Source organism: Oncorhynchus mykiss, chromosome 10 (assembly GCF_013265735.2).
Source record: "Oncorhynchus mykiss isolate Arlee chromosome 10, USDA_OmykA_1.1, whole genome shotgun sequence".
Taxonomy (NCBI): Eukaryota; Metazoa; Chordata; class Actinopteri; order Salmoniformes; family Salmonidae; genus Oncorhynchus; species Oncorhynchus mykiss.
The window spans coordinates 73,789,045-73,813,986 of NC_048574.1; the positions used below are offsets into that span (position 1 = coordinate 73,789,045).

The following is a 24,942-nucleotide window of genomic DNA, read 5'->3' on the forward strand; positions in this document are numbered from 1 at the left end:
TACCTTGGGGTGGTCAGTGTTATTACAGCAGTAGTCTCTTACCTTGGGGTGGTCAGTGTTATTATAGAGCAGTAGTCTCTTACCTTTTTAGTATGTTATGTGAATGTGTGTGTGTTACCAGGGTGCTGGTCTCCTGGTCTATTATTAGGAGCAGTGTCTGCTGTCTCTTCTCTCTTGGTGCTGGTCTCCTGGTCCATTATTAGGAGCAGTGTCTGCTGTCTCTTCTCTCTTGGTGCTGGTCTCCTGGTCCATCATTAGGAGCAGTGTCCTCTGTCTCTTCTCTCTTGGTGCTGGTCTCCTGGTCCATTATTAGGAGCAGTGTCTGCTGTCTCTTCTCTCTTTGTGCTGGTGTCCTGGTCCATCATTAGGAGCAGTGTCTGCTGTCTCTTCTCTCTTGGTGCTGGTCTCCTGGTCCATTATTAGGAGCAGTGTCTGCTGTCTCTTCTCTCTTGGTGCTGGTCTCCTGGTCCATCATTAGGAGCAGTGTCTACTGTCTCTTCTCTCTTGGTGCTGGTCTCCTGGTCCATCATTAGGAGCAGTGTCTGCTGTCTCTTCTCTCTTGGTGCTGGTCTCCTGGTCCATCATTAGGAGCAGTGTCTGCTGTCTCTTCTCTCTTGGTGCTGGTCTCATCGTCTCTCAGGGTGTCTGCACTGACGTAGATATATTAACAATCCTCTCCTTCATCTCACTTCTGTCCAAGTTGACATTCTTGTTCATATCTGGCTCAGGATAGATGGCCTTTGACAACTTTAACAATGTCTGAGTCTTTTTTTCTATGTAGGTCTACTATACATTAAGTCTCTGCTTCTGGAATGTGCTCCTGAGTGGTGCTGCGGTCTAGGGCACTGCATGTAAGTGCTGGAGGTGTCCCTACTGACCCTGGTTCAAATCCAGGCTGTATCACAACACTCTGTAATTGGGAGTCCCATAGGGTGGTGCACAATTGTCCCAGTGTCGTCCCGGTTAGGATTTGGCTGAGGTAGGCGGTCATTGTAAATAAGAATTTGTTCTTAATTGACTGGCCTAGTTAACAAAATAAAACATAGAATTATGTTACATTAAGTCTCTGCTTCTAGTTATATCTGTCATCTGTGTGTCTCTGTCTGTATGACTGCTGTAGGTGTTAACTCAACAAAATGACACGGGTAGTTGTGACTATGCTAATATAACACGTTTGCATACTTGTGTGTGTACTTGTGTGCATGAGAGAGATTGTTACAATGGTTATTGTTAAACTATTTTCTGCAGCACAATATAAACCATTTCATGTCTCTACATGTTCATCTTGTCCAGAGTATTTCTCAACACAGTCCTCCTGCCCAGGGAATGGGACTTGCTATTTGTGATGATGGACAGGACACTATCATACCAGGAAGATATAGATCATAGAGGGGAAGTGGAGAACAAAGACTAGATGTTAACATATATTAAATATCATATGTAACAGTCCCAAGATAATTCAGAGAGTTTCCAGAACTCCTCCTTCCTTTCACCTTTCTGCTGATTTGGACCCTCTGTTTACTCCCAAATATACATCAACATGTTCAGGAGGTCCAGAACTACAAACATGGGTCATTATAATGTCCATACAATAGATTTGAGACTACAAACTGCTCCAAGTGGATATTGAGGATGGGTAGTCTTCACCAGTGAGGATGAGATGACAACAGAAACGGACGCAGCTCTGTTCTCTCTAAATGAACCTGATTGGTCGAGGAGTTCGTTGAACCACTGAAAATAACAACTTAACTCCCCTCTTTTGTGACCCATATTGCAGATTCTGATGTACTATCTTCATGTTGACTCTGGTAAACAGGAAGCTACAATGTCAGGAAACAAGTAGGACTTTTATTAATATACTAATACAAATAAATACAACATTTGTGTGCCTGAGTTTGAGACAAAGAGAGAGAGAGAGACAGAGACAGAGGAGGAAGTTCTGTGCACTGAAGGCTACTGTATGTGTTACAGCATGTTGTCATGGTGATGTTAAACCACTTTCTCACAAATCCAGTTGAGTTTGCTGTCACATGACATGTCATTCCATGCCTTTAGAGGACTCTGGTCTTTGTGTATCTCAGCACAGTCCTCGTCCCCATTAGGGCCTGCATTATCAGGCTGTTTGGAATACCAGTACCTACAGGGTTAAAAACCGTCAGATATCATGGTTAATACCAGTACCTACATGGTTAAAAACAGTCAGACATCACAGTTACAACATCATAATACTAAATAATATGTTGACATCTTATAGTTAACTGCGTTGACTGCTATCATCAATATCAGTAACCTGCATAGAAACATGTTGAATGGAGCCTTATTAATAGATTAGTTATCATCTCTCACCTTGTGGTCAGTGGGGTGCCGTCCACCCATTTCCAGGTCCCCTCCTTAACAGAGTCAGTCAGACCAATCCAGACTCTCTTCTTGAGGTTGAAGAGAAATGTCTGTTGTTGAGAAAGATAAATTAGCAGATGTATATGTTTGATCATATCTACCCGCTGCACACCCATTCCCTCTCCCATTTCCTCTCCCATTCCCTCTCCCTCTCACCTGTTCCTTATCACTGTTTATCATCACCAGGTCTGCTCCTCTCTCCAGACAGTCCTTTCTGCTCTCCTTCCAGGTTTTAGACTCAGTAGACAGGAAGTACCAACTGGATTCAAACTTCTGCCAGCCTTCAGGACAGGTTTGAATGTATTGATGACATACGCATTTCCTTCAATTTATCACACTGGACACTTATTGAAAGAACACAGACTGATGATAAGTTGTGTGGTATTAATGATAATTTATTACTGTAGGTTTACTCACTGAGATTGGTAAGCCTCCCGCTAAGAAAATTTCTCTCAGTCTGTAGCTTGTCTCTCTCTTTAGTCATGGTGTTGTAACTGGTCTGTAGCTGGTCTCTCTCTTTAGTCAGGGTGCTGTAACTGGTCTGTATCTGGTCTCTCTCTTTAGTCAGGGTGTTGTAACTGGTCTGTATCTGGTCTCTCTCTTTAGTCAGGTTGTTGTTGCTGGTCTGTAGCTGTTCTATCGCTGCAGATGAGTTGGTCTTATAGGCTAAGAAGCTCTTAGAGACCCCACCATCTGTTATAACAACAACAAAGTGTATCAATTAAATAGATAATCTGGTGAATTGTAGGTGAATGCTGGTGAATTGTAGGAATTATAACTTCAGACTTACAGTAGACAGACAGGCCTATGATCCCAGCCAGTAGAACACACAGCAGCCCCAGACACACTGCAGCAACTCTGAAGGATCTCTTCCCTGAGCTATCAGGCTCTGTGGACACAGGTACTGTACATAGCATCAATTAGACACAATAACACTTTTAAAGTGATGTTTTCTCACCCCATCTCTCTTCCTGTTGAGGGGGACTTGTGGTTGTTAAAGATACAACTTCTCACATTAACAGGAAATATAGTGGCCAGTTACAGTTAACCCCTAGCCTTGCTAACGGTATCCAGCTGGCTAATAGTAGTAGAATTCATATGTTTAAGACATTTGTAACATATACAAATTGTAATTCGTAACACGTCATACAAAATGTAAATCGTAACATCATAGAAATATTCATTTGTAACATACAAAATGGATCATGGTGTCACATCCTGACCTTAGATAACCTTTTACTGTCTCTATTTGGTTTGGTCAGGGTGTGATTAGGGGTGGGCATTCCATGTTTTTGTTTTGTATTTCTATGTTTTGGCCGGGTATGGTTCTCAATCAGGGACAGCTGTCTATCGTTGTCTCTGATTGGGAACCATACTTAAATAGCCCTTTTCCCTCCTTTCCTTGTGGGAAGTTAACTTTGTTTGTGGCACATAGCTTCACGGTTGTTTTGTATTGGTTATTGTTTTTGTCGGCGTCATCCTAAATAAAAGGAATATGTACGATCACCACGCTGCGCTTTGGTCCTCTTCATTCCACGGCCGTGACACATGGACATCCACAAATTGATACATATCATATGAAACATATTACACTAAATGGAGAGACTCGGATTTACGTGCATAATAATAAAAAATGCAATGAGACCAGATGGAAATACACAGTGGAGATTTGCATTGGACTTTTTGAACATGAAAAGTAATGTTTCAGCAGTTAGTATACATCCTAAAATACAGAGCCTCGAACATTTCAGAACATTTAACCTCTAGTCTTAAAGGAACAATGTTTCATTTATGAGATGTAGCATTTATGTATCCTTTTACGCAAGTATATCAATTCCAAAGCGTTCCCTTGTGAAGTAAGACCTATATTTGGAAGACACATTGTATTCCGTTTTTGAATATGTAATAATCTGTTTGTTACAGTTTATTTTACTCAGTTGACTTTTGAAGTCTTGGAGCATGGGGCATTGGCCAAACTCATCACATTAACATAGGCACAATTGTTTATGCGGCAAGTGGAAGGATAAGAACCATTAGTTTAAACTTCCATGTGTGTCTCTATGACTACTGTGTACTTACCAGTGTTCTGAGATTCAGGTTGTTTATCTGTGCTCCTGTTCACAGTATCCTGTTCACAGCTCTTCCTGTCCACATTAGCATAAATATCCTCCATATAAAGGCTAATTCTAATTGACCCCTTAAAATATACTTTGGTACTTTATGGATCTACACACAGTACAATGGACAGTATATTCTGTGATATACTGTATCCTGTTAAACAGCTGCTTTACATTAACAGTCTGCTGTGTCTGAAAACGTACAGTGTTGTAGGTGTAGGGAGGACTTCACACCTGAGACCGTACAGTGGTTTGAGAAGACAACAACCTCCAGAAAGAGACACAACAGCAGATAGACACCATGATGAGTGTGTGGGTATGTAGCAGACAGGTCCACTGGTGCTTGGTGCATTGTGTTGCCGTTGGTAACCTACACGTTGTCCCTTGAACAGTGAAGGTTGTGAGTCATTCTCACCTGCTATTAGCATTGATTTTGTGTGAGTGAGTTTCCTCTAAGTAATGTTCTGCCATCTGTGTGGGTCCAGGTAACACTGTTTAATGTATTTAATCACATTTAATCAGGAAGCTGGTAGACCTTGTTAAAACTTCTTATTGCTGCAGGGGCAGTATTGAGTAGCTTGGATGAAAAGGTGCCTAAAACTGTTTGAATGACGTCTGTGAGTATAACAGAACTCATATGGCAGGCTAAAACCCAGGAACAAAATCCAACCAGAAAGTGGCAAATCTAAGGTTTGTAGGTTTTCAACTCATCACCTATTGAATACACAGTGGGATATGGGTCAGTTTGCACTTCCTACGGCTTCCACTCGATGTCAACAGTCTGTAGAACCTTGTCTGATGCTTCTACTGTGAAGTGGGGCCGAAGGAGACTGGAATGAGTAAGGTCTATCATGAGCTGACCATGCTCTGACCATGCGCGTTCACATGAGAGGGAGCTCTCATCCATTGCACTTCTGAAGACAATGGAATTCTCTGGTTGGAACATTATTGAAGATTTATGTTAAAAACATCATAAAGATTGATTCAATACATCGTTTGACATGTTTCTACTGACCGTTACGGAACTTCTTGACATTTCGTCTGCTTTAGTGAACGCGCTTCCTGACTTTGGATTTGTTTACCAAACACGCTAACAAAAATAGCTATTTGGACGTAACGAACAAAACAAACATTTCTTGTGGAAGTGGGAGTCCTGGGAGTGCATTCCGACGAAGATCAGCAAAGGTAAGTGAAGATTTATAATGCTATTTATGAGTTTTGTTGAATGCACAATTTGAAAGGTATGTGGCTGAACGCTGTTCTCAGATTATTGAATATTGTGCTTTTGCCCAAAAGCTTTTTGAACACAAAATCTGACACAGCGGTTGCATTAAGAATAAGTGTATCTTTAATTCTATGTAAAACATGTATCTTTCATCAAAGTTTATGATGAGTATTTCTGTTATTTGATGTGGCTCTCAGCAGTTTCTCCAGATATTTTGGAGGCGTTTCTGAATATGGCGCCAATGTAAACTGAGGTTTATGGATATAAATATGAACTTTATCGAACAAAACATATAAGTATTGTTTAACATGAAATCCTATGAGTGTCATCTGATGAAGATCATCAAAGGTTAGTGATTAATTTTATCTCTATTTCTGCTTTTTGTGACTCCTGTTGTTGGCTGGAAAAATGGCTGTGTTTTTCTGTGATTTTGTGGTGACCTAACATAATCGTGTGGTGCTTTCGTTGTAAAGCCTTTTTGAAATCGGACACTGTGGTGGGATTAACAAGAAGTGTATCTTTTAAAATGGTGTGAAATACTTGGATGCTTGAGGAATTTTAATTATGAGATTTCTGTTGTTTGAATTTGGCGCCCTGCACTTTCACTGGCTGTTGTCATATTGATCCCGTTAACGGGATTGCAGCCATAAGAAGTTTTAAAGAACATTGTTCCTTAATTTATTAATCTGTGCTTTGTTATTCTTATTATTAAAGTGATGAGCATAGGTGGGGTGGCAGCGTAGCCTAGTGGTTAGAGCATTGGATTAGTAACCGGAAAGGTTGCAAGATCAAATCCCTGAGCCGACAAGGTACAAAATCTGTCGTTCTGCCCCTGTACAAGGCAGTTACACCATCATTGAAAATAAGAATTTGTTCTTAACTGACTTGCCTAGTTAAATAAAGGTAAAATAAAATTAAAAAAATAGGTTAATAATTGGGCCCACTTTTTTTGGGAAAATCACATGACATTTTTCCAATAAAACTAATGAAGAATAATTTTAGAGATTACAGTATGTCTACATACTCTCCTCTAAATCTAAAAAGAATGATTATTTGTCTTATTTTTTCTCTCTTCCTCATTCTATTAATTTTCTTCTTCCTCCTCTGTCTCTGACACTAAGGCTCTATCTCAATTAATATCTCCTCTCCACCTATCTCCTCACCTCCTCATATCTACTAGTATCTCCTCTCTCCCCTCCTCCGATCTCCTCTCCTCCTATTTCCTCTCTTCCGTATCACTGTATCCAACGATCAGCATAGTAATTACTACCAGATAGCTAATGTTAGTAGAATTCATATGGTTAGGACGTACGTAACATATTGTATGTTTTTGCAAATTCGTAACATATCATACACATTATCATTTGTAACATATCATACAACATGGTTGATGGGCATCCACAAATTGATACATACCATATGAAAGGTAATATATCATATTATAATGCAGTGTCTCTGATTTACGTACAGAATAATACTAAATGTTTTGAGACTAGGTTGGAAATACACAGTGGCGAGTTACAGGACATACTGAAGGACTTTATCAGCATAGTAATTACTAGACTACCAGAAAAACACAGAGAGAGAGAGAGTTTCCAATCACGTTCCTAAAAATGTATGTTTTGACTCATGGATGTCATTGCATGAGAACTGTAGATGTATTATAGAAGCCACGTACTATTTGCATTTGAAAATGTAATGGAAAGAGAGAGAGAAAAAACATGTGTTGATAATGGTATGCTCATCTTAGAGAGTGTCTTTAAAGCTGTAAAAACATAGGACTATGTCTATATTTGAGGAGGATATTTGTATTACAGTGTCTGACTGTCTGGATCTCTGTGTTGCTTAGGTACTGGCAATCTCACCTGTTTAGTGTGTAGTGTGTAGCCTGTGTGTGTGTATGTGTGTGTGTGTGTGTGTTCATGCCATCTTACCTGAAGCAACAACTCCATCTCTTGGACTGGGCTTGAAGGCTCTTACGTTGGCATATATTTGGCCATCAATGTCTGTGTTCTTCATGGTATCAGGCTCATCGTCTTCAAATCCGTCTGGGATTTCATAGACTCCCTCTGACATCTTAACACACTTGTGATCAAATACAGTAACTTCTACTTCTAACCTCAACTCTAATATACATCTATAGCTGTGTCGTCTTCCTGCACTGTCCTGCGTCTGTGTGATTTATGGTAGTGAAACTCTTTATCAGTCTACCACAGTGGATGATAAATTGTGAAATCGACACAACACTGGCCAACACGTGACTTGCACCAACCTTAATTTGATAATAAACTACACTGTATGACTATATATTGTGCTATATGGTGTATGTGTGAATTCAAAGGATCACAATTTTGGATCTGCTGAAGTAAATTGGGTTCCTGTTAATTGACATATACACTGTACACTACATATATCCTAACTGAGTTTACAGCACTCATAGCCTTCAAATGGAGACCACATTATGGCTCTCACTCTGTGACCAGTGTTGTAGGGGGAAGTTGCCCCTAGACGCTGATATTAGGTCTGTTTCAAATTTCCACCACAAATGGTTAAGGTTAAGATTGGGGGAGGGAAACCTGATCCTAAATCTGTACCTAGGGGAAACTTCCCCCTGTGTTGTGACTGGCCACCAATGACCAATGGGGTCTATGCTCTATCTATGCTGACTGTGAAGAATTACTCAGAATGAAAAAGCAGAAGATCTGACAATATCTCTATAGTTTCAGATTTAAGGGAAATGAAAGAAGAATAAATAGCCTCCACATGATTTATTATAAAAAGTTGATATTTCCACCCATAACATATTGGTTACATCTAATGACACAACTCTCTCTGCACTGATTCCACTGTTCCACATGACATCTACCTACATGAACTATTATACAACTCTATAGCTCTACTCTATTCCACAGGAGGAGAGAAAGCATCACACAGACCCTTAGATACAGGGACAGAGTCCTACAGGTTAGGGGGCGGCCTAGTGGTTGGAGCGTTGGACTAGTAACCGGAAGGTTGCAAGTTCAAACCCCTGAGCTGACAAGGGCTGACAAATCTGTCGTTCTGCCCCTGAACAGGCCGTCATTGACAATAAGAATTTGTTCTTAACTGACTTGCCTAGTTAAATAAAGGTAAAATAAAATAAACAGGTACAGCTGTAGTGTTGTAGTGTTGTGAGACCTGGGTGGATGTAGTACTAACTACAGGTGCAGCTGTAGTGATGGTGACAGAGACGTGGGTGGATGTAGTACTAACTACAGATACAGCTGTAGTGTTGGTGACAGAGACCTGGGTGGATGTAGTACTAACTACAGGTACAGCTGTAGTCGTTGGTGACAGACCTGGGTGGATGTAGTACTAACTACAGGTAGTGTTGGTGACCTGGGTCTGGTTTCCCAAAAGAATATTAAGACTAAGTTAATCTTAGAACATTAGGATCCTATGGTAATAACGATGGACTTAGCCGGTATTAGATAGATATTGGGAATCTGGGCCCTGGGATAGAGAGACACACACCCTGTCCAGCTGCAAGCCACCCGGGTCACGTTCTCGGCCCTGGGGCCCACCGCCGTAGAAGTGTTGAGGGTCCCGTTTCCCTGGCATAGGGAAAACAGTCCAGTTGACACCGTCGGTGAGAGTGCTGCTGATAAGGGGCACTGAAGTCGGCCGGGCAGTTGGACAAGGGTGATCTGTCACCTGGAGGGAGGGGAGATGGAGCAGATGGAGCAGACAGAGAGACGCAGAGACTGGGACATACAGTGGGTAGAACAAGTATTTGATACACTGCTAATTTTGCAGGTTTTCCTACTTACAAAGCAAGAAAAGAAGAAATAATTAATGTAATTTTTATCATATGTACACTTCAACTGTGAGAGATGGAATCTAAAACAAGAATCCAGAAAATCACATTGTATGATTTTTAAGTAATTAATTTGCATTTTATTGCATGACATAAGTATTTGATCACCTACCAACCAGTAAGAATTCCGGCTCTCACAGACCTGTTAGTTTTTCTTTAAGAAGCCCTCCTGTTCTCCACTCATTACCGGTATTAACTGCACCTGTTTGAACTCGTTACCTGTATAAAAGACACTCAAACAGACTCCAACCTCTCCACAAAAGCCAAGACCAGAGAGCTGTGTAAGGACATCAGGGATAAAATTGTAGACCTGCACAATGCTGGGATGGGCTACAGGACAATAGGCAAGCAGCTTGGTGAGAAGGCAACAACTGTTGTCGCAATTATTAGAAAATGGAAGAAGTTCAAGATGGCGGTCAATCACCCTCGGTCTGGGGCTCCATGCAAGATCTCACCTCGTGGGGCATCATTGATCATGAGGAAGGTGAGGGATCAGTCCAGAACTACACGGCAGGACCTGGTCAATGACCTGAAGAGAGCTGGGACCACAGTCTCAATGAAAACCATTAGTAACACACTACGCCGTCATAGATTAAAATCCTGCAGAGCACGCAAGGTCCCCCTGCTCAAGCCAGTGCATGTCCAGGCCCGTCTGAAGTTTGCCAATGACCATCTGAATGATCCAGAGGAGGAGTGGGAGAAGGTCATGTGGTCTGATGAGACAAAAAAGAGCTTTTTGGTCTAAACTCCACTCACTGTGTTTGGAGGAAGAAGAAGGATGAGTACAACCCCAAGAACACCATCCTAACCGTGAAGCATGGAGGTGGAAACATCATTCTTTGGGGATGCTTTTCTGCAAAGGGGACAGGACAACTGCACCGTATTGAAGGGAGAATGGATGGGGCCATGTATCGCAAGATCTTGGCCTACAACCTCCTTCCCTCAGTAAGGGCATTGAAGATGGGTTGTGGCTGGGTCTTCCAGCATGACAACGACCCAAAACACAGCCAGGGCAACTAAGGAGTGGCTCCGTAAGAAGCATCTCAAGGTCCTGGAGTGGCCTAGCCAGTCTCCAGACCTGAACCCAACAGAAAATATTTGGAGGGAGCTGAAAGTCTATATTGCCCAGCGACAGCCACGAAACCTGAAGGATCTGGAGAAGGTCTGTATGGAGGAGTGGGCCAAAATCCCTTCTGCAAACCTGGTCAAGAACTACAGGAAATGTATGATCTTTGTAATTGCAAACAAAGGTTTCTGAACCAAATATTAAGTTCTGCTTTTCTGATGTATCAAATACTTATGTCATGCAATAAAATGCTAATTATTTACTTAGAAATCATACAATGTGAGTTTTTGGATTTTTGTTTTAGATTCCGTCTCTCACAGTTGAAGTGTACCTATGATAAAAATTACAGACCTCTACATGCTTTATAAGTAGGGAAACCTGCAAAATTGGCAGTGTATCAAATACTTCTTCTCCCCACTGTATATCTTAACCTAAAATAATCAGAAGAATAGGTTTTTGCTCTAGACAGTGTGACAGCCATCCACTTCCTTATGTCTGAAACACATGCTCCTAGCAAGGGCAATTTTGGGGCTTCACCATTTTTCATTGAAATGTACAGCTGTGTGTCATCCGCATAGCATTGAAAGTTAACATTATGTTTTCGAATAACATCCCCAAGAGGTAAAATATATAGTGAAAACAATAGCGGTCCTAAAACGGAACCTTGAGGAACACCGACATTTACAGTTGATTTCTCAGAGGACAAACCATTCACAGAGACAAACTGATATCTTTCCGACAGATAAGCTCTAAACCAGGACAGAACTTGTCCGTGTAGACCAATTTGGGTTTCCAATCCTACCAAAAGAATGTGGTGATTGATGGTATCAAAAGCAGCACTAAGGTCTAGGAGCACGAGGAGAGATGCAGAGCCTCGGTCTGATGCCATTAACTTGTTGACGCTACACATCCCGGTAGCGGGATAATTGTCATCAGCAACCGCTGAATAGCATAGCGCCACAGTCAAATAATATTACAAAAAAATATTCATATTCATGAAATCACAAGTGCAATATTGCAAAACACAGTTTAGCCTTTTGTTAATCCACCTGTCGTCTCAGAATTTGAAAATATGCTTTTACAGCTAAAGCAATCCAAGCGTTTGTGTAAATTTATCGATAGCAGATTATAACATTATGTACACTTAGCATCAGGTAGCTTGGTCACAAATCAGAAAAACAATCAAATTAATCGTTTACCTTTGATGATCTTCGGATGTTTTCACTCACGAGACTCCCAGTTACACAACAAATGTTCCTTTTGTTCCATTAAGATTATTTCCATATCCAAAATACCTCCGTTTGTTTGTCGCGTTATGTTCAGAAATCCACAGGAAAGAGCGGTCACGACAACGCAAATAATATCCGTAATGTCCACAGAAACATGTCTAACGTTTTTTACAATCAATCCTCAGTTAGTTTTTAAAATATATATTCGATAATATATCAAACGGGTGTGTAGGTTTTTCAATAACACCAGCAGGAACATTGGCCGCTTTACTCTTTTGTGCAAAACTCACTCTGAGAGTCCCCACCTATCAACTTATGCAATGCGATCTTTCACGCCCATTTTTCAAAATAAAAGCCCGAAACTATGTCTAAAGACTGTGGACACCTTAGGGAAGCCATAGAAAAAGGAATCTGGTTAATATCCCTTTAAATAGATGATAGGCATGCATAGGAACAGAGAGGTTTCAAAATAAGAAGCACTTCCTGATTGGATTTTCCTAATTTTCCTGCAATATCAGTTCTGTTATACTCACAGATAATATTTTGACCGTTTTGGAAACTTTAGAGTGTTTTCTATCCTAATCTGACAATTATATGCATATTCTAGTTTATGCGGCTGAGAAATAGGCAGTTTCAAATGGGTACGTTTTTAAGCCAAAAACGAAAATACTGCCCCCTACACTCAAACAGTTAAAAGGTCATTTACCGCCTTCACATGTGCAGTCTCAGTGCTATGATGGGGTCTTAAACCAGACTGAAGCATTTCGTATACATTGTTTGTCTTCAGGAAGGCAGTGAGTTGCTGTGCAACATTTTTGAGAGGAATGGAAGATTCGATATAGGCCGATAGTTTTTTATATTTTCTGGGTCAAGGTTTGGCTTTTTCAAGAGAGGCTTTATTACTGCCACTTTTAGTGAGTTTGGAACACATCCGGTGGATAGACAGCTATTTATTAATGTTCAACATAGGAGGGCCAAGCACAGGAAGCAGCTCTTTTCAGTAGTTTAGTTGGAATAGGGTCCAGTATGCAGCTTGAAGGTTTAGAGGCCATGATTATTTTCATCATTGGGTCAAGAGATATAGTACTAAAACACTTGAGTGTCTCTCTTGATCCTATGTCCTGGCAGAGTTGTGCAGACTCAGGACAACTTTGCTTTGAAGGAATACGCAGATTTACAGAGGAGTCCGTAATTTGCTTTCTAATAATCATGATCTTTTCCTCAAAGAAGTTCATGAATTTGTTACTGCTGAAGTGAAAGCCATCCTCACTTGGGGAATGCTGCTTTTTAGTTATCTTTGCTACAGTACCAAAAAGTACATTCGGATTGTTCTTATTTTCCTCAATTAAGTTGGAAAAATAGGATGATCGAGCAGCAGTGAGGGCTCTTCGATACTGCATGGTACTGTCTTTCCAAGTTTATAGCACGACTTTTGATGCTCTTTGGTTGGGGTCTGAGCAGATTATTTGTTGGAATTGCAAACGTAATAAAATGATGGTCTGATAGTCCAGGATTATGAGGAAAAACATTAAGATCCACAACATTTATTGCATGGGACAAAACTAGGTCCAAAGTATGACTCTGACAGTGAGTAGGTCCAAAGACATGTTGGACAAAACCCACTGAGTTGATGATGGCTCCGAAAGCCTTTTGGAGTGGGTCTGTGGACTTTTCCATGTGAATTTTAAAGTCACCAAAACTTTGAATAGTATCTGATATGACTACAAGGTCCGATAGGAATTCAGGGAACTCAATGAGGAACGCTGTATATGGCCCAGGAGGCCTGTAAACAGTAGCTATAAAAAGTGATTGAGTAGGCTGCATAGATTTCATGACTAGAAGCTAAAAAGACGAAAACGTCATTTTTTTTTGTAAATTTAAATTTGCTATCGTAAATGTTAGCAACACCTCCGCCTTTGCGGGATGCACAGTGGATATGGTCTCTAGTGTAGCCAGGAGGTGAGGCCTCATTTAACACAGTAAATTCATCAGGCTTAAGCCATGTTTCAGTCAGGCCAATCACATCAAGATTATGATCAGTGATTAGTTCATTGACTATAATTGCCTTTGAATTAAGGGATCTAACATTAAGTAGCCCTATTTTGAGATGTGAGGTGTTACGATCTCTTTCAATAATGACAGGAATGGAGGAGGTCTTTATCCTAGTGAGATTGCTAAGGCAAACACCGCCATGTTTAGTTTTGCCCAACGTAGGTCGAGGCACAGACACGGTCTCAATGGTGATAGCTGAGCTGACTACACTGACTGTGCTAGTAGCAGACTCCACTAAGCTGGCAGGCTGGCTAACAGCCTGCTGCCTGGCCTGCACCCTATTTCATTGGAGTTAGAGCCCTGTCTATGTTGGTAGATAAGATGAGAGCACCCCTCCAGCTAGGATGGAGTCCGTCACTCCTCAGCAGGTCAGGCTTGGTCCTGTTTGTGGGTGAGCCGCAGAAAGAGGGCCAATTATCTACAAATTCTATCTTTTGGGAGGGGCAGAAAACAGTTTTCAACCAGCAATTGAGTTGTGAGACTGCTGTAGAGCTCATCACTCCCCCTAACTGGGAGGGGGCCAGAGACAATTACTCGATGCCGATACATCTTCATCGACACAGGTGCAGTTAATACAGGTAATGAGTGGAGAACAGGAGGGCTTCTTAAAGAAAAACTAACAGGTCTGTGAGAGCCAGAATTCTTACTGGTTGGTAGGTGATCAAATACTTATGTCATGCAATAAAATGCTAATTAATTACTTAAAAATCATGCAGTGTAATTTTCTGGATTTTTTAGATTCCGTCTTTCACAGTTGAAGTTTACCTATGATGAAAATGACAGACCTCTACATGCTTTGTAAGTAGGAAAACCTGCAGAATCGGCAGTGTATCAAATACTTGTTCTCCCCACTGTATGTAGAAGTGGTTAGAAACACATTATATTCTTATTTACAATAAAAGTGAATCCAAAATTACACACTACATTATTTACCATTAATTTATATTAGGCACAAAAATAATCTGAAACACAACCAAAGATAACAGCAAATTCATACAACAAGTTTGTAGAGTCACAAGCTTGATGTAATCATTGTGTGCTAGGAATATGGGGATCAAATACTAAACTTTTGACTACTTTAATATACATATAAGTGAATTTGTCACAATTATATTGGTCCCCTAAAATGGCGGGAATATGTATAAAAAGTGCTGTCATTTCTAAACGGTTCACCTGATATGGGTGAAAATACCTTAAAATGAAAGCTGTCAGTCTGCACTTTAACCTCATGTGTCATTTCAAATCCAAAGTGTTGGAGTACAGAGGCAAAACAACAAAGAATCTGTCACCGTTCCAATACATTTGGAGCTCACTGTTCACTCACCCCTCCTCTCTCTCCCACTCTCAGCTCCTCTCTTCAGACAGTCCTGTCTGCTCTCCTCCCAGGTTTTCTCCACAGTAAAGAGGAAGTAACAGCTGCAGTCAAACTTCTAACATCCATCAAAACAACAGTTTTTTCAGTTTGATGAAAACACAACACTGATACAATCTATACACAATACATTAAACATCACATTTTATTTTCCATGATTCACTGGACTTGATGAACAAATGAACATTACAATAAAGAAATGTATGAAAACCAACTCACTGACCACAAAGCAAATTCTGAAGCCTGACTCTCTCTTCAGACAGGGTGTTGTAACTGGTCTGTAGCTGGTATCTCTCTTCAGACAGGGTGTTGTAACTGGTCTGTAGCTGGTCTCTCTCTTTCGTCAGGGTGTTGTATCTGGTCTGTAGCTGGTCTCTCTCTCTTCAGACAGGGTGGTGTAACTGGTCTGTAGCTGGTCTCTCTCTGCAGTTGTGTTGGTCTTATAAAGTGATAAACTCTGGAACAACTTGTTCCTGTTATCCTCAGAATCTTTGATGGCTGTTATCTACAAAGTTTAAACATATAGTTACTAGGTAAAGCAACAAGTAAATAGGCCTAGTAACCAGCACTTCTTACAACTAGGTGATAAGCAATGAACGTGGACACAAACTGACAGTAGACAGACAGGCCTGTGATCCCCTGGACAAGGCAGTTAACCACGTTCCTAGGCCGTCAATGTAAATAAGAATGTGTTCTTAACTGACTTAAGGTTAAATAAAATAAAACAAATAATAGGTCAAATAAAAATCATAATAATAAAAAATAACATAAAAATCCCAGGCCAGTAGAACACACAGCAGCCCCAGACACACAGCAGCCCCAGACACACAGCAGCCCCAGACACACAGCAGCCCCAGACACACAGCAGCCCCAGACACACAGCAGCCCCAGGGATGGTCTCTTCCCTGCGCTATCAGGCTCTGTGGAAACATACAAGATACATTTATGTTTATGTGTGTGTGTGTGTGTGTGTGTGTTACCAGAGTGCTGGTCTCCTGGTCCATTATTAGGAGCAGTGTCTGCTGTCTCTTCTCTCTTGGTGCTGGTCTCACCGTCTCTCAGGGTGTCTGCACTGACGTAGATATCCACAATCCTCTCCTCCATCTCACCTCTGTCAAACTTATTTTTCATATCTGGCTCAACATAGATGACCTTTGACATCTTTAACAATGCCTGGGTGTTTCTTTCTATGTAGGTCTACTATACATTAAGTATCTGCTTCTAGAATGAATGTGGTGGTCTTCCAACATGGCCACCAGGAGGCAAGTCCTCTATACAAAAGTCTCTGCTTCAAGTGATATCTTTGTCTCTGAGTCATCTGTGTTTCTCTGTCTGTGTGACTGCTGTAGGTGTTAACTCTAGGGAAGTATCAACAAAATGACACGGGTAGTTGTGGCTATGCTAATACATAAAATAGAACACGTTTGCCTAATTGTGTGCGTATTTGTGTGCATGTGAGAGATTGTTACAGTGATTAGTGTTAAAGCATTTTCTGCAGCACAATATAAACCATTCCATGTCTCATACTCTGGACAAGATGACCATCATACCAGGAAGATATAGATCATAGAGGGGAAGTGGATAACAAAGACTAGCTGTTAACATATATTAAATATCATATGTAAAGCCCCAACATAATTCAGGGAGTTTCCAGGACTCCTTTCACCTTTCTGCTGATTTGGACCATCTGTTTACTCCCAAATATACATCAACATGTTCAGGAGGTCCAGGACTACAAACATGGGTCATTATAATGTCCAGACAATAGATTTGACACTACAAACTGCTCCAAGTGGATATTGAGGGTGGGTAGTCTTAACCAGTGAGGATGAGATGACAACAGAAACAACCAGGGCTCTCCTCTCTCGTTATGAACCTAATTGGTTGAGGCGTTTTGAGTGACAGCTGGTTGAACCACTGAACAGATCAACTTCACTTCCCTTTTTTGGAACCCATATAGGGGAACAACAGTCAAATATGAGCATTTGATATTGTGCTTATATGAAACTTGACTAGAAAGGCTGACTGTCAAATTATTAAGTAACATTCTTTGATATCTCTACTACACTCATTGATTGATGATACAGTCACCTCCTTCCTATACAGTGTATGTAATGGTGGTTTGGTACTGTTGAGAATGTCATCACCAGGCCTAAATTGGAGCATGTAAATATCTGTAGCAAGAGAGAATAAGGTATTATAATTGGAAATGATGAAATGTACTGCATGCAGAGCGTGGACAAAGTCAAATGTACTAACTTCATGTTGACTCTGTTAAACAGGAAACTACAACGTTTGGAATTAAGTCAGACTTTTATTAATACACTAAAACGACATGTATGTACATGGGTTTGAGACACAGAGAGAGAGAGAGAGAGAGAGAAGGAGGAAGTTGTGTATGCTGTAGGCTGCTGTATGTGTTACAGTATGCTGTCATGGTGATGTTAACAACAGTCAGATAACATGGTTAATACCAGTACCTACATGAGTTAAAAACAGTCAGATATCATGGTTAATACCAGCACCTACAGGGTTAACAACAGTCAGATATCATGGTTAATGCTTTTGTATGCTGGGCGCTGTCCTCAGATAATCGCATGATGTGCTTTCGCCGTAAAGCCTTTTTGAAATGTAACATAGCGGCTGGATTAACAAGAAGTTAAGCTTTTAACCAATGTATAACACTTGTATTTTCATGAATGTTTAATATTACGAATGTTGTATTTTTGAATTTCGCGCTCTGCAATTTCACCTGATGTTGTCGAGGCCGGGCGCAAGTGTTTCACCTTTCCCAAAGATTAAGTGATGATGTCTAGTAGTTATCATGTTGATGGTCATGATGAATGGTTAAGTGATGATGTCTAGTAGTTATCATGTTGATGGTCATGATGAATGGTTAAGTGATGATGTCTAGTAGTTATCATGTTGATTGTTATGATGAATGGTTAAGTGATGATGTCTAGTAGTTATCATGTTGATGGTCATGATGAATGGTTAAGTGATGATGTCTGGTAGTTATCATGTTGATGGTTGGATACAGTGCACACACACACACACTCACACACACATGCACGTAAAGTTATCCTTTTACACCTCTGATAAAGAAGCAGATATAGATTTCCCCCACCACCTCTGAATAACTCTTCACACTCTCACACACAGACAGCACACATACATACAAAATACCCTTATATGGCCATTGATGGCCGGTCACAGAGTACAAGCCATAACGTGACCTCTGTTTGAAGGCTGGGGTTTCAAAGCCTCAGTAATACTATATGATCTATGTGCAAATTCACTGAGTTCAATCTTTAATCTGCAAAAATACAGTATATGATCACTTCAATTATCCTGAATCATTTAAAACATATTTCCATTAGAAACTATAGTGGGGGGAGTCATGTGGTGACCAGTGACGTGTTGATTTGACAGTTTCCCCTTCACAGTGGTTGACCGTTTAAGAAATAATGTCATTACCCTAAGTCACACAGACGCAGGACAGTGTAGGGAGAAGACACAGGACAGATGTATATTAGAGTTGAGGTTAGAAGTAGAAGTTACTGTATTTGACAACCAGTGTGTTAAGATGTCAGAGGGAGTCAATGAAATCTCAGATAGATTTGAAGACGATGAGCCTGATGCAATGAAGAACACAGACATTGACGGCCAATTATATGCCAACGTAAGAGCCTTCAAACCCAGTACAAGAGATGGAGTTGTTGCTTCAGGTAAGATCGCACACACACACACACACGCACACATGAACACACACAGAGAGAGAGGGAGAGGGAGGGAGTACTGGGGGAGTGGCAGCAGGTCAAGGGGACACAGGATGAGCTGTAGAGGGTGTTTCAGGAGCAGATGTGGAATACACATAAATTCCACACACAATACATTAAACAGATAACCCTGTAGTACTAGACCTTTATTTGTCCCAATCCTGGATGATACAGTAAAACACAATACCAAAGATCTTTAATCATTTGTGATTCAGTACATGTTCAGTGGTGGAAGAGACCCTCTGGAGTTGCTGCAGTGTGTCTGGGGCTGCTGTGTGTTCTCCTACTGGCTGGGATCATAGGCCTGTCTGTCTACTGTAAGTTTAGTATGTTGTCACTGAGACTTAAGTAGCCTACTTAATCATGCTTATTCATAAAAGGTTTGGTCGTTACATGTTTGAATAACTCTTGCCTTTTACAGATGGAGTCATTGGTCATCACAATTCAACAGAGAGAGAGCAGCTACAGACCAGTTACAACACCCTGACTGAAAAGACCAGCTACAGTCCAGTTACAACAACCTGACTGAAGAGACCAGCTACAGTCCAGTTACAACAACCTGACTAAAGAGAGAGACCAGCTACAGAAGTTTGAATCCAGTTGGTACTTCCTGTCTACTGAGACTAAAACCTGGAAGGAGAGCAGAGAGGACTGTCTGGAGAGAGGAGCAGACCTGGTGATGATAAACAGTGATAAGGAACAGGTGAGAGGGAGAGAGGGAGTTGGATAAAGAGAGGGAGAGGGAGAGAGAAGATATGGCTTTATAGGGATATACAGTATATGACCAAACACATAGGTATATATTTATCTTCCTCAACAACAGGAGATTCTCTTCAAACTCAACAAGAGAGTCTGGATTGGTCTGACTGACTCTGTTACTGAGGGGACCTGGAGATGGGTGGACAGCACCCCACTGACCACTGCTCTAATAACACTGACCACAGTGTAAGGTGTAAGACTGATTCTCTGTGTTGTTCATACTCTAGGTTCTCCATACTCAACTGGTGGACCAACACTGACCACAGAGTTAGAGCAGTGGCGATTCTATACCATTTCAGATTGGGGGGGGGCAAGCTGGGGCCAGTTGTACTGTTAGAGGGGCCAGTTATATTAGATGTTATTGTTGTCATATCGTTTTCTTCACTGCATTGCAGGCATTAGCAGGCAAATTATAATTTCATTTGCAATATATATTCAGTATCAGGTCACATCAACTGCATTCTCCGGGTTTTTGTGTTTTTTTTGCAAAAAGATCAGCAAATTCATCTAGACTCCAGGCCTTTGCTCTCCTTGACTGAATACATAATACACCTAAATTGCTTAATCTGTCATCTGACATTGTGGTCCTGAGATACGTTTTCACCAGCTTTAGTGCAGAAAAACTCAGTTCACAAGAAGCAGTACTGACAGGGATTGAAACAGCTAACTTGCACAGTTTAAAAAACGAAAAGAAAACTTCTTTATACGGCTCAATGAATAATGCCAGCTCTACTACACCGGAGGGTCTCTGCATGCCACTCTGTATTTTCCTTTCTAAAATTCTTCTGAACTGATGTAGTTCAAGCCCCAAGTCCTCAATATTGTATTCATACATTCTAGCAAATGGAAACAGGAACTTCTCTTTGAGAAACACATCACTTGTAGTGTTTACAGTTTGGAGGCCATTCATTATGTCACAGTTTTTGCTAGGGAACCTTCTGTTAAGCTCATATATGATCTAAAACAGGGTAGAAAAGGGTTGTACGAAAACTGCCTTTTTCTTGTTCTGAATCTGATCTCTGACCCACTGTACTGAGTACACAGTCTCCATTAAATTGAGAGCTTAGCTTTTTGGTCGTTTTGCAGGGGGGAGTATTGCAGTATCACATTGCTCAGCTGTGTTCAACACTCCATTCCATAGGTCATCAAAAAATGACTCATCCCTGTAGTCATTCAACGTTTGCACTAAATCAACAGCCTTTGACAGGTCAAGTGATGAAGAATGTAGCATATCTGATAGAGATTTTGCTTCTCCAAACACGTTATTGAGTGTAACAAGGCACATAATGAATTGTAAATCTACCTGTGCAAGCAGACCTCATGCCTCAACAGATCTGTCACCATTGTGTTCTTGGACTATATCTTGCAGGACTCGCTTAATGGCAGGTAATCTATCCATAATAGTATGTAGAGCCATATTTCGACATGCCCAATGTCGTGTCTTTGGCTTCATTAAACTGAAGATGAATCTTTATCAAATAACTCTAATTATTATTACGTGATTAAACTTATTATTCATGTAACTGTAATTAACTAGGAACTCGGGGCACCAAGGAAATGATTCGGATTACAAAGTTATAATTTTCCTAATATAACTTTCAGATATTTTAATATCTGATCCCTTAGTCTTCTGATTAATGACGTATTCATTACCTCACGTTAGTCTCATTCCAAACGTCGTAAATTGTTGGTTATCTGCGTGAACCCAGTCTTCACTATGAGTCATCCATACATCAATTGTCTTAAAATCATTTATTAACTAAATAATTCACAGAAATGCACAAACAAGCAGTAGATAGTTACAAGGAAATGATAGCGGAGTTTCCCTAGTGGGATAAACCGGCATCGCAGCTTGGGGAAGTGGGGTCTCGACTGAGATAAGACAACACACAGTTGATAATTATAACAATTGAAATGCTAATCTTTTGCACATGAACGCTCACTCATTCGGGAACAATTGCAATCAATATATATTTACGCTCAGTGTGTCGTCGGGATCTCTGTTGAAAAGTTTGTTTCTGTTGGAGAGTTTGTCCGCACTCTCTCTGTCACTCTTTCTCTGTCGTGGTTAGCATGGATAGTTCAGAGTGACATTCATTCATGTCGTTATAGAATAGATGTTTCGGCGGTTGTCGGTCTTTGCGTTCAATTATACCGAATTCCTAGCTGCAGACTAGTAATTAATATCAAAGACTTGTTCTCATTCTGTCGGAATCGATAGTCTAAGAGTTTATCCACGTGGTGTGGTTAAAAGATTCAGCAATCGACTCAAACCTTAGCTTATACTCAGGTGTATGGTCTCTACTCAAACCTTGGCCCTCTTGTTATCGAGGTAAGCTGGTCTGCAACCTTTAGCCATCTCGTAATTGAGGTATGCTTGGTCTGGTGATAGAAAACCCAGGTGGGGGTTTTATTCAGAAGAGCAGAAAAGGGCCTGTCCCAGGACGCCAGACGATAACTGTGCTCATGGGCGGTCCTCTGATTTAGTTAAACTCCAAAGAGAATTGAGGTTTCCTTCATTAAACAGTCCAAAATCACAAACAATATCATCTTCACTCATTCATCTTATACAACAATTAGATGTAAGCCTCATATCTGAGGCTATTGTATAAACAGCATTATGGTAATGTGGCCGTATTGTCTCCCATGAGTTTCACAAAATTGTACCAAATGGACCAGTTCGTAGCTGGATTCTTCACAGATCTTTTATACATTCTCCAGAACATAAATATTGTTCGGACCTCAAGTTCTGTGAGGTGGAAGAAATTCCTTTGTTCTCTCTATGAAACTCACTCTCTCTCTATACTGTGGCCATGAGGAGATAATCTCCTCCAGGAATTTACAACCTCTCTGACCACAGCAGCCTGGTTGTAGGAGACAGAGAGAGGGGGATGGTGCTCGCTGTACCCAAAGAGGGAAACATCATGACACCAGCGAGTGTCACTTAGTCTCTGAAGCTCTCTAGGTGCACCTGGGTACATCTCTTTTTGTATGCTAAGCCACTTTTGATGCACATATGACCCAGATCTGAAGACGTAAAGTCTTTCTAGTAAGGAGAAGAACTGTCTGACCTCAGGGACAGCTTTGACTGTATCCACTATAACTAAGTTTAGAGAGTGTGCACTGCAGTGGATGTAAAAGGCTTTGCTTGTTCGTGCCTGGACGCCTGAATGCTTGCCACTCATAACGGAAGCACCGTCATATCCTTGGCCTACTAGGTTGGTTTTGTATTCAAGACCATGTGTCTAATACGTGTATGATTTTGTCAGTAAGCCCTGCTGAATCTAGTCAATCAGCCCATTCAAAGTGGAGAAAGCTCTCATGGACAGCTCCTCTGAAATAATACCTGAGTACTAGAGATCTGCTCCTTTTTTTAAACACCTTTTGTTTCGTCTGCCATTATGCTAAAGACCTTCCCTGTCTTTCATTTCTTCTATCATTTTTGTTCGAACCATGTCGGCCAAACAACTCAGAACCTCATTCTGAATCCCTTTGCTTGTATATTTTGCATTATGAATAGAAGTCAACCTTTTTTTCACAGTTGTGTCATGCTTAGCTATTTCTAGGATTGCCATGAAGTTCCCTTTATGTGTCCTCTTTGTGCAATGTTTTGTGTGGCTGTAAGTAGTAGTACTTCTATTGTTTTAATATAGTCCCGATTTTTCTTGAACCTATTTGTTGTGTTCCTTGTTTAGGGCATTTACCAGTGTTTCATTACTTTGTACAGCTTTCTGATAGTCTCTCCATGTAATCCTTGCTTGTTTGTGCTGCTCAGACCTCTTGCATGAATTGCAAATCCCCCTCTTTGTAAGTTGCCTTCTTCCAGTTGTTAAAACCCAATTGTGAATCAAATTACAGTCTCTGAGACTTTGGGAGGGCTAAAATGCCTGCAGGCGTAACAAAACACAGAGTCTGATTTATTGGAATATTCAAGCCAGGGATGGATATGGTACCAGGCTGCATTGAAGCTCCTCCTCCGATCTCCCATCAGAGTTCTTGGGTATATGTTCATCATTGGCTGCACCGGTGGTTTCCTCCCGGGATTTGCTGATATCTGCCAAAGAAAAAAATCTATAATTAAATGTATCTGGGTAATTTTAGATATACCATTGCCACGTCTGAAATCCATTTGATATCTATATCACAAGCCCAATAGCATGTTAAATAAGAATTAATTTCAATCACAAACCGACTCATTTAATTTCAAACCGACTCACACCATATAAACTGACTAATTGCACTGCTTTACAAGTAACCACAGATTTATTCAACATCACAAACCTGACGGTCCACTGCTTGTGGACGCACGAGGAACCTCTGTTGGTGTCTCACTCTTAGCCTCTACCTCAGCCTCAGTCTCTCCATCTGTCTCACTTTCCTGCTCTACTATGCCTTCACTCTCAGTCTCTCCAATGGACAAGTCTTCCTGCTCTCTCTCTGCAGGCTCTATGCTCTCTCTTGCGCTCTCCACACCTCCACCTCTGTCTCACTGTCTGCCTTGTCTTTTCTTTGGAAGAAGGACATGATGCTTATTAATTAATTGACTTAAAGTAACTGACTTGCTAGGTAACTACCCTTTATATCCAATCGTTTTACATTACAATGCTTTTACGGAGTGTGGTTTAAGTAAAAACACTCAGCACCCTGAGTTAGTTGATCATATATTGTATCCCTTTTCATACTGCCACAAAGTAACAAACGGCCAGGTTAAGATAAGCTAATCTAACGTTACACCTCTGTAATGCATTTAATACTAATACAACATTTTAACAATTTTACTCACCTCTATATTTCCTTCTTTGTGCTTGAACTCTAATTTTCCTGCGGAATTTCTTACTTCTGAATAGAAAAAAAATTGCAGATGCATGTGGTACGATACTGTTGTGTTCCGCCTAAAGCCGTCCCTCTAGAAAATCTGTGGGTTAAATTAGTGTTCCGCGTTGCCACTGTCTAATAACAGATGTAAAAAAATAATGGTAGTGATATGTGATGATAATGATGATTTCATAATCCACATTTAGGGTGGCCACAAGGGGGTCCAAAATTGTGTGGAAGCCCCCACAGGATGATTCAGGTTTTTACCCCTTGTG

At 40.8% G+C, this 24,942-nt stretch overlaps 1 protein-coding gene across 3 annotated transcripts; it reads right to left on the reverse strand.

Annotated features, from left to right (window-relative positions):
* Nucleotides 1–1,829: 1,829 nt before the first annotated feature.
* On the reverse strand, nucleotides 1,830–24,769 carry LOC110497275 (C-type lectin domain family 4 member E). 3 transcript variants are annotated; one of them, XM_036933938.1, is made up of 7 exons: nucleotides 24,636–24,769; nucleotides 23,806–23,906; nucleotides 3,188–3,286; nucleotides 2,815–3,090; nucleotides 2,554–2,678; nucleotides 2,347–2,447; nucleotides 1,830–2,137 (listed from the first exon to the last, which is right to left on the reverse strand). In XM_036933938.1, exons 2-7 carry the CDS (start codon nucleotides 23,813–23,815, stop codon nucleotides 1,990–1,992), a joined length of 759 nt encoding a protein of 252 aa, XP_036789833.1. In that variant the 5' UTR covers nucleotides 23,816–23,906; nucleotides 24,636–24,769; the 3' UTR covers nucleotides 1,830–1,989. The 3 variants fall into 3 exon arrangements, with proteins under 3 accessions (XP_036789833.1, XP_036789832.1, XP_036789831.1); XM_036933937.1 differs by lacking the exons at nucleotides 23,806–23,906; nucleotides 24,636–24,769 and adding an exon at nucleotides 7,674–7,931; XM_036933936.1 differs by lacking the exons at nucleotides 23,806–23,906; nucleotides 24,636–24,769 and adding an exon at nucleotides 7,674–7,931 and having other exon boundaries at nucleotides 3,188–3,301.
* Between the last annotated feature and the right edge of the window lie 173 nt (nucleotides 24,770–24,942).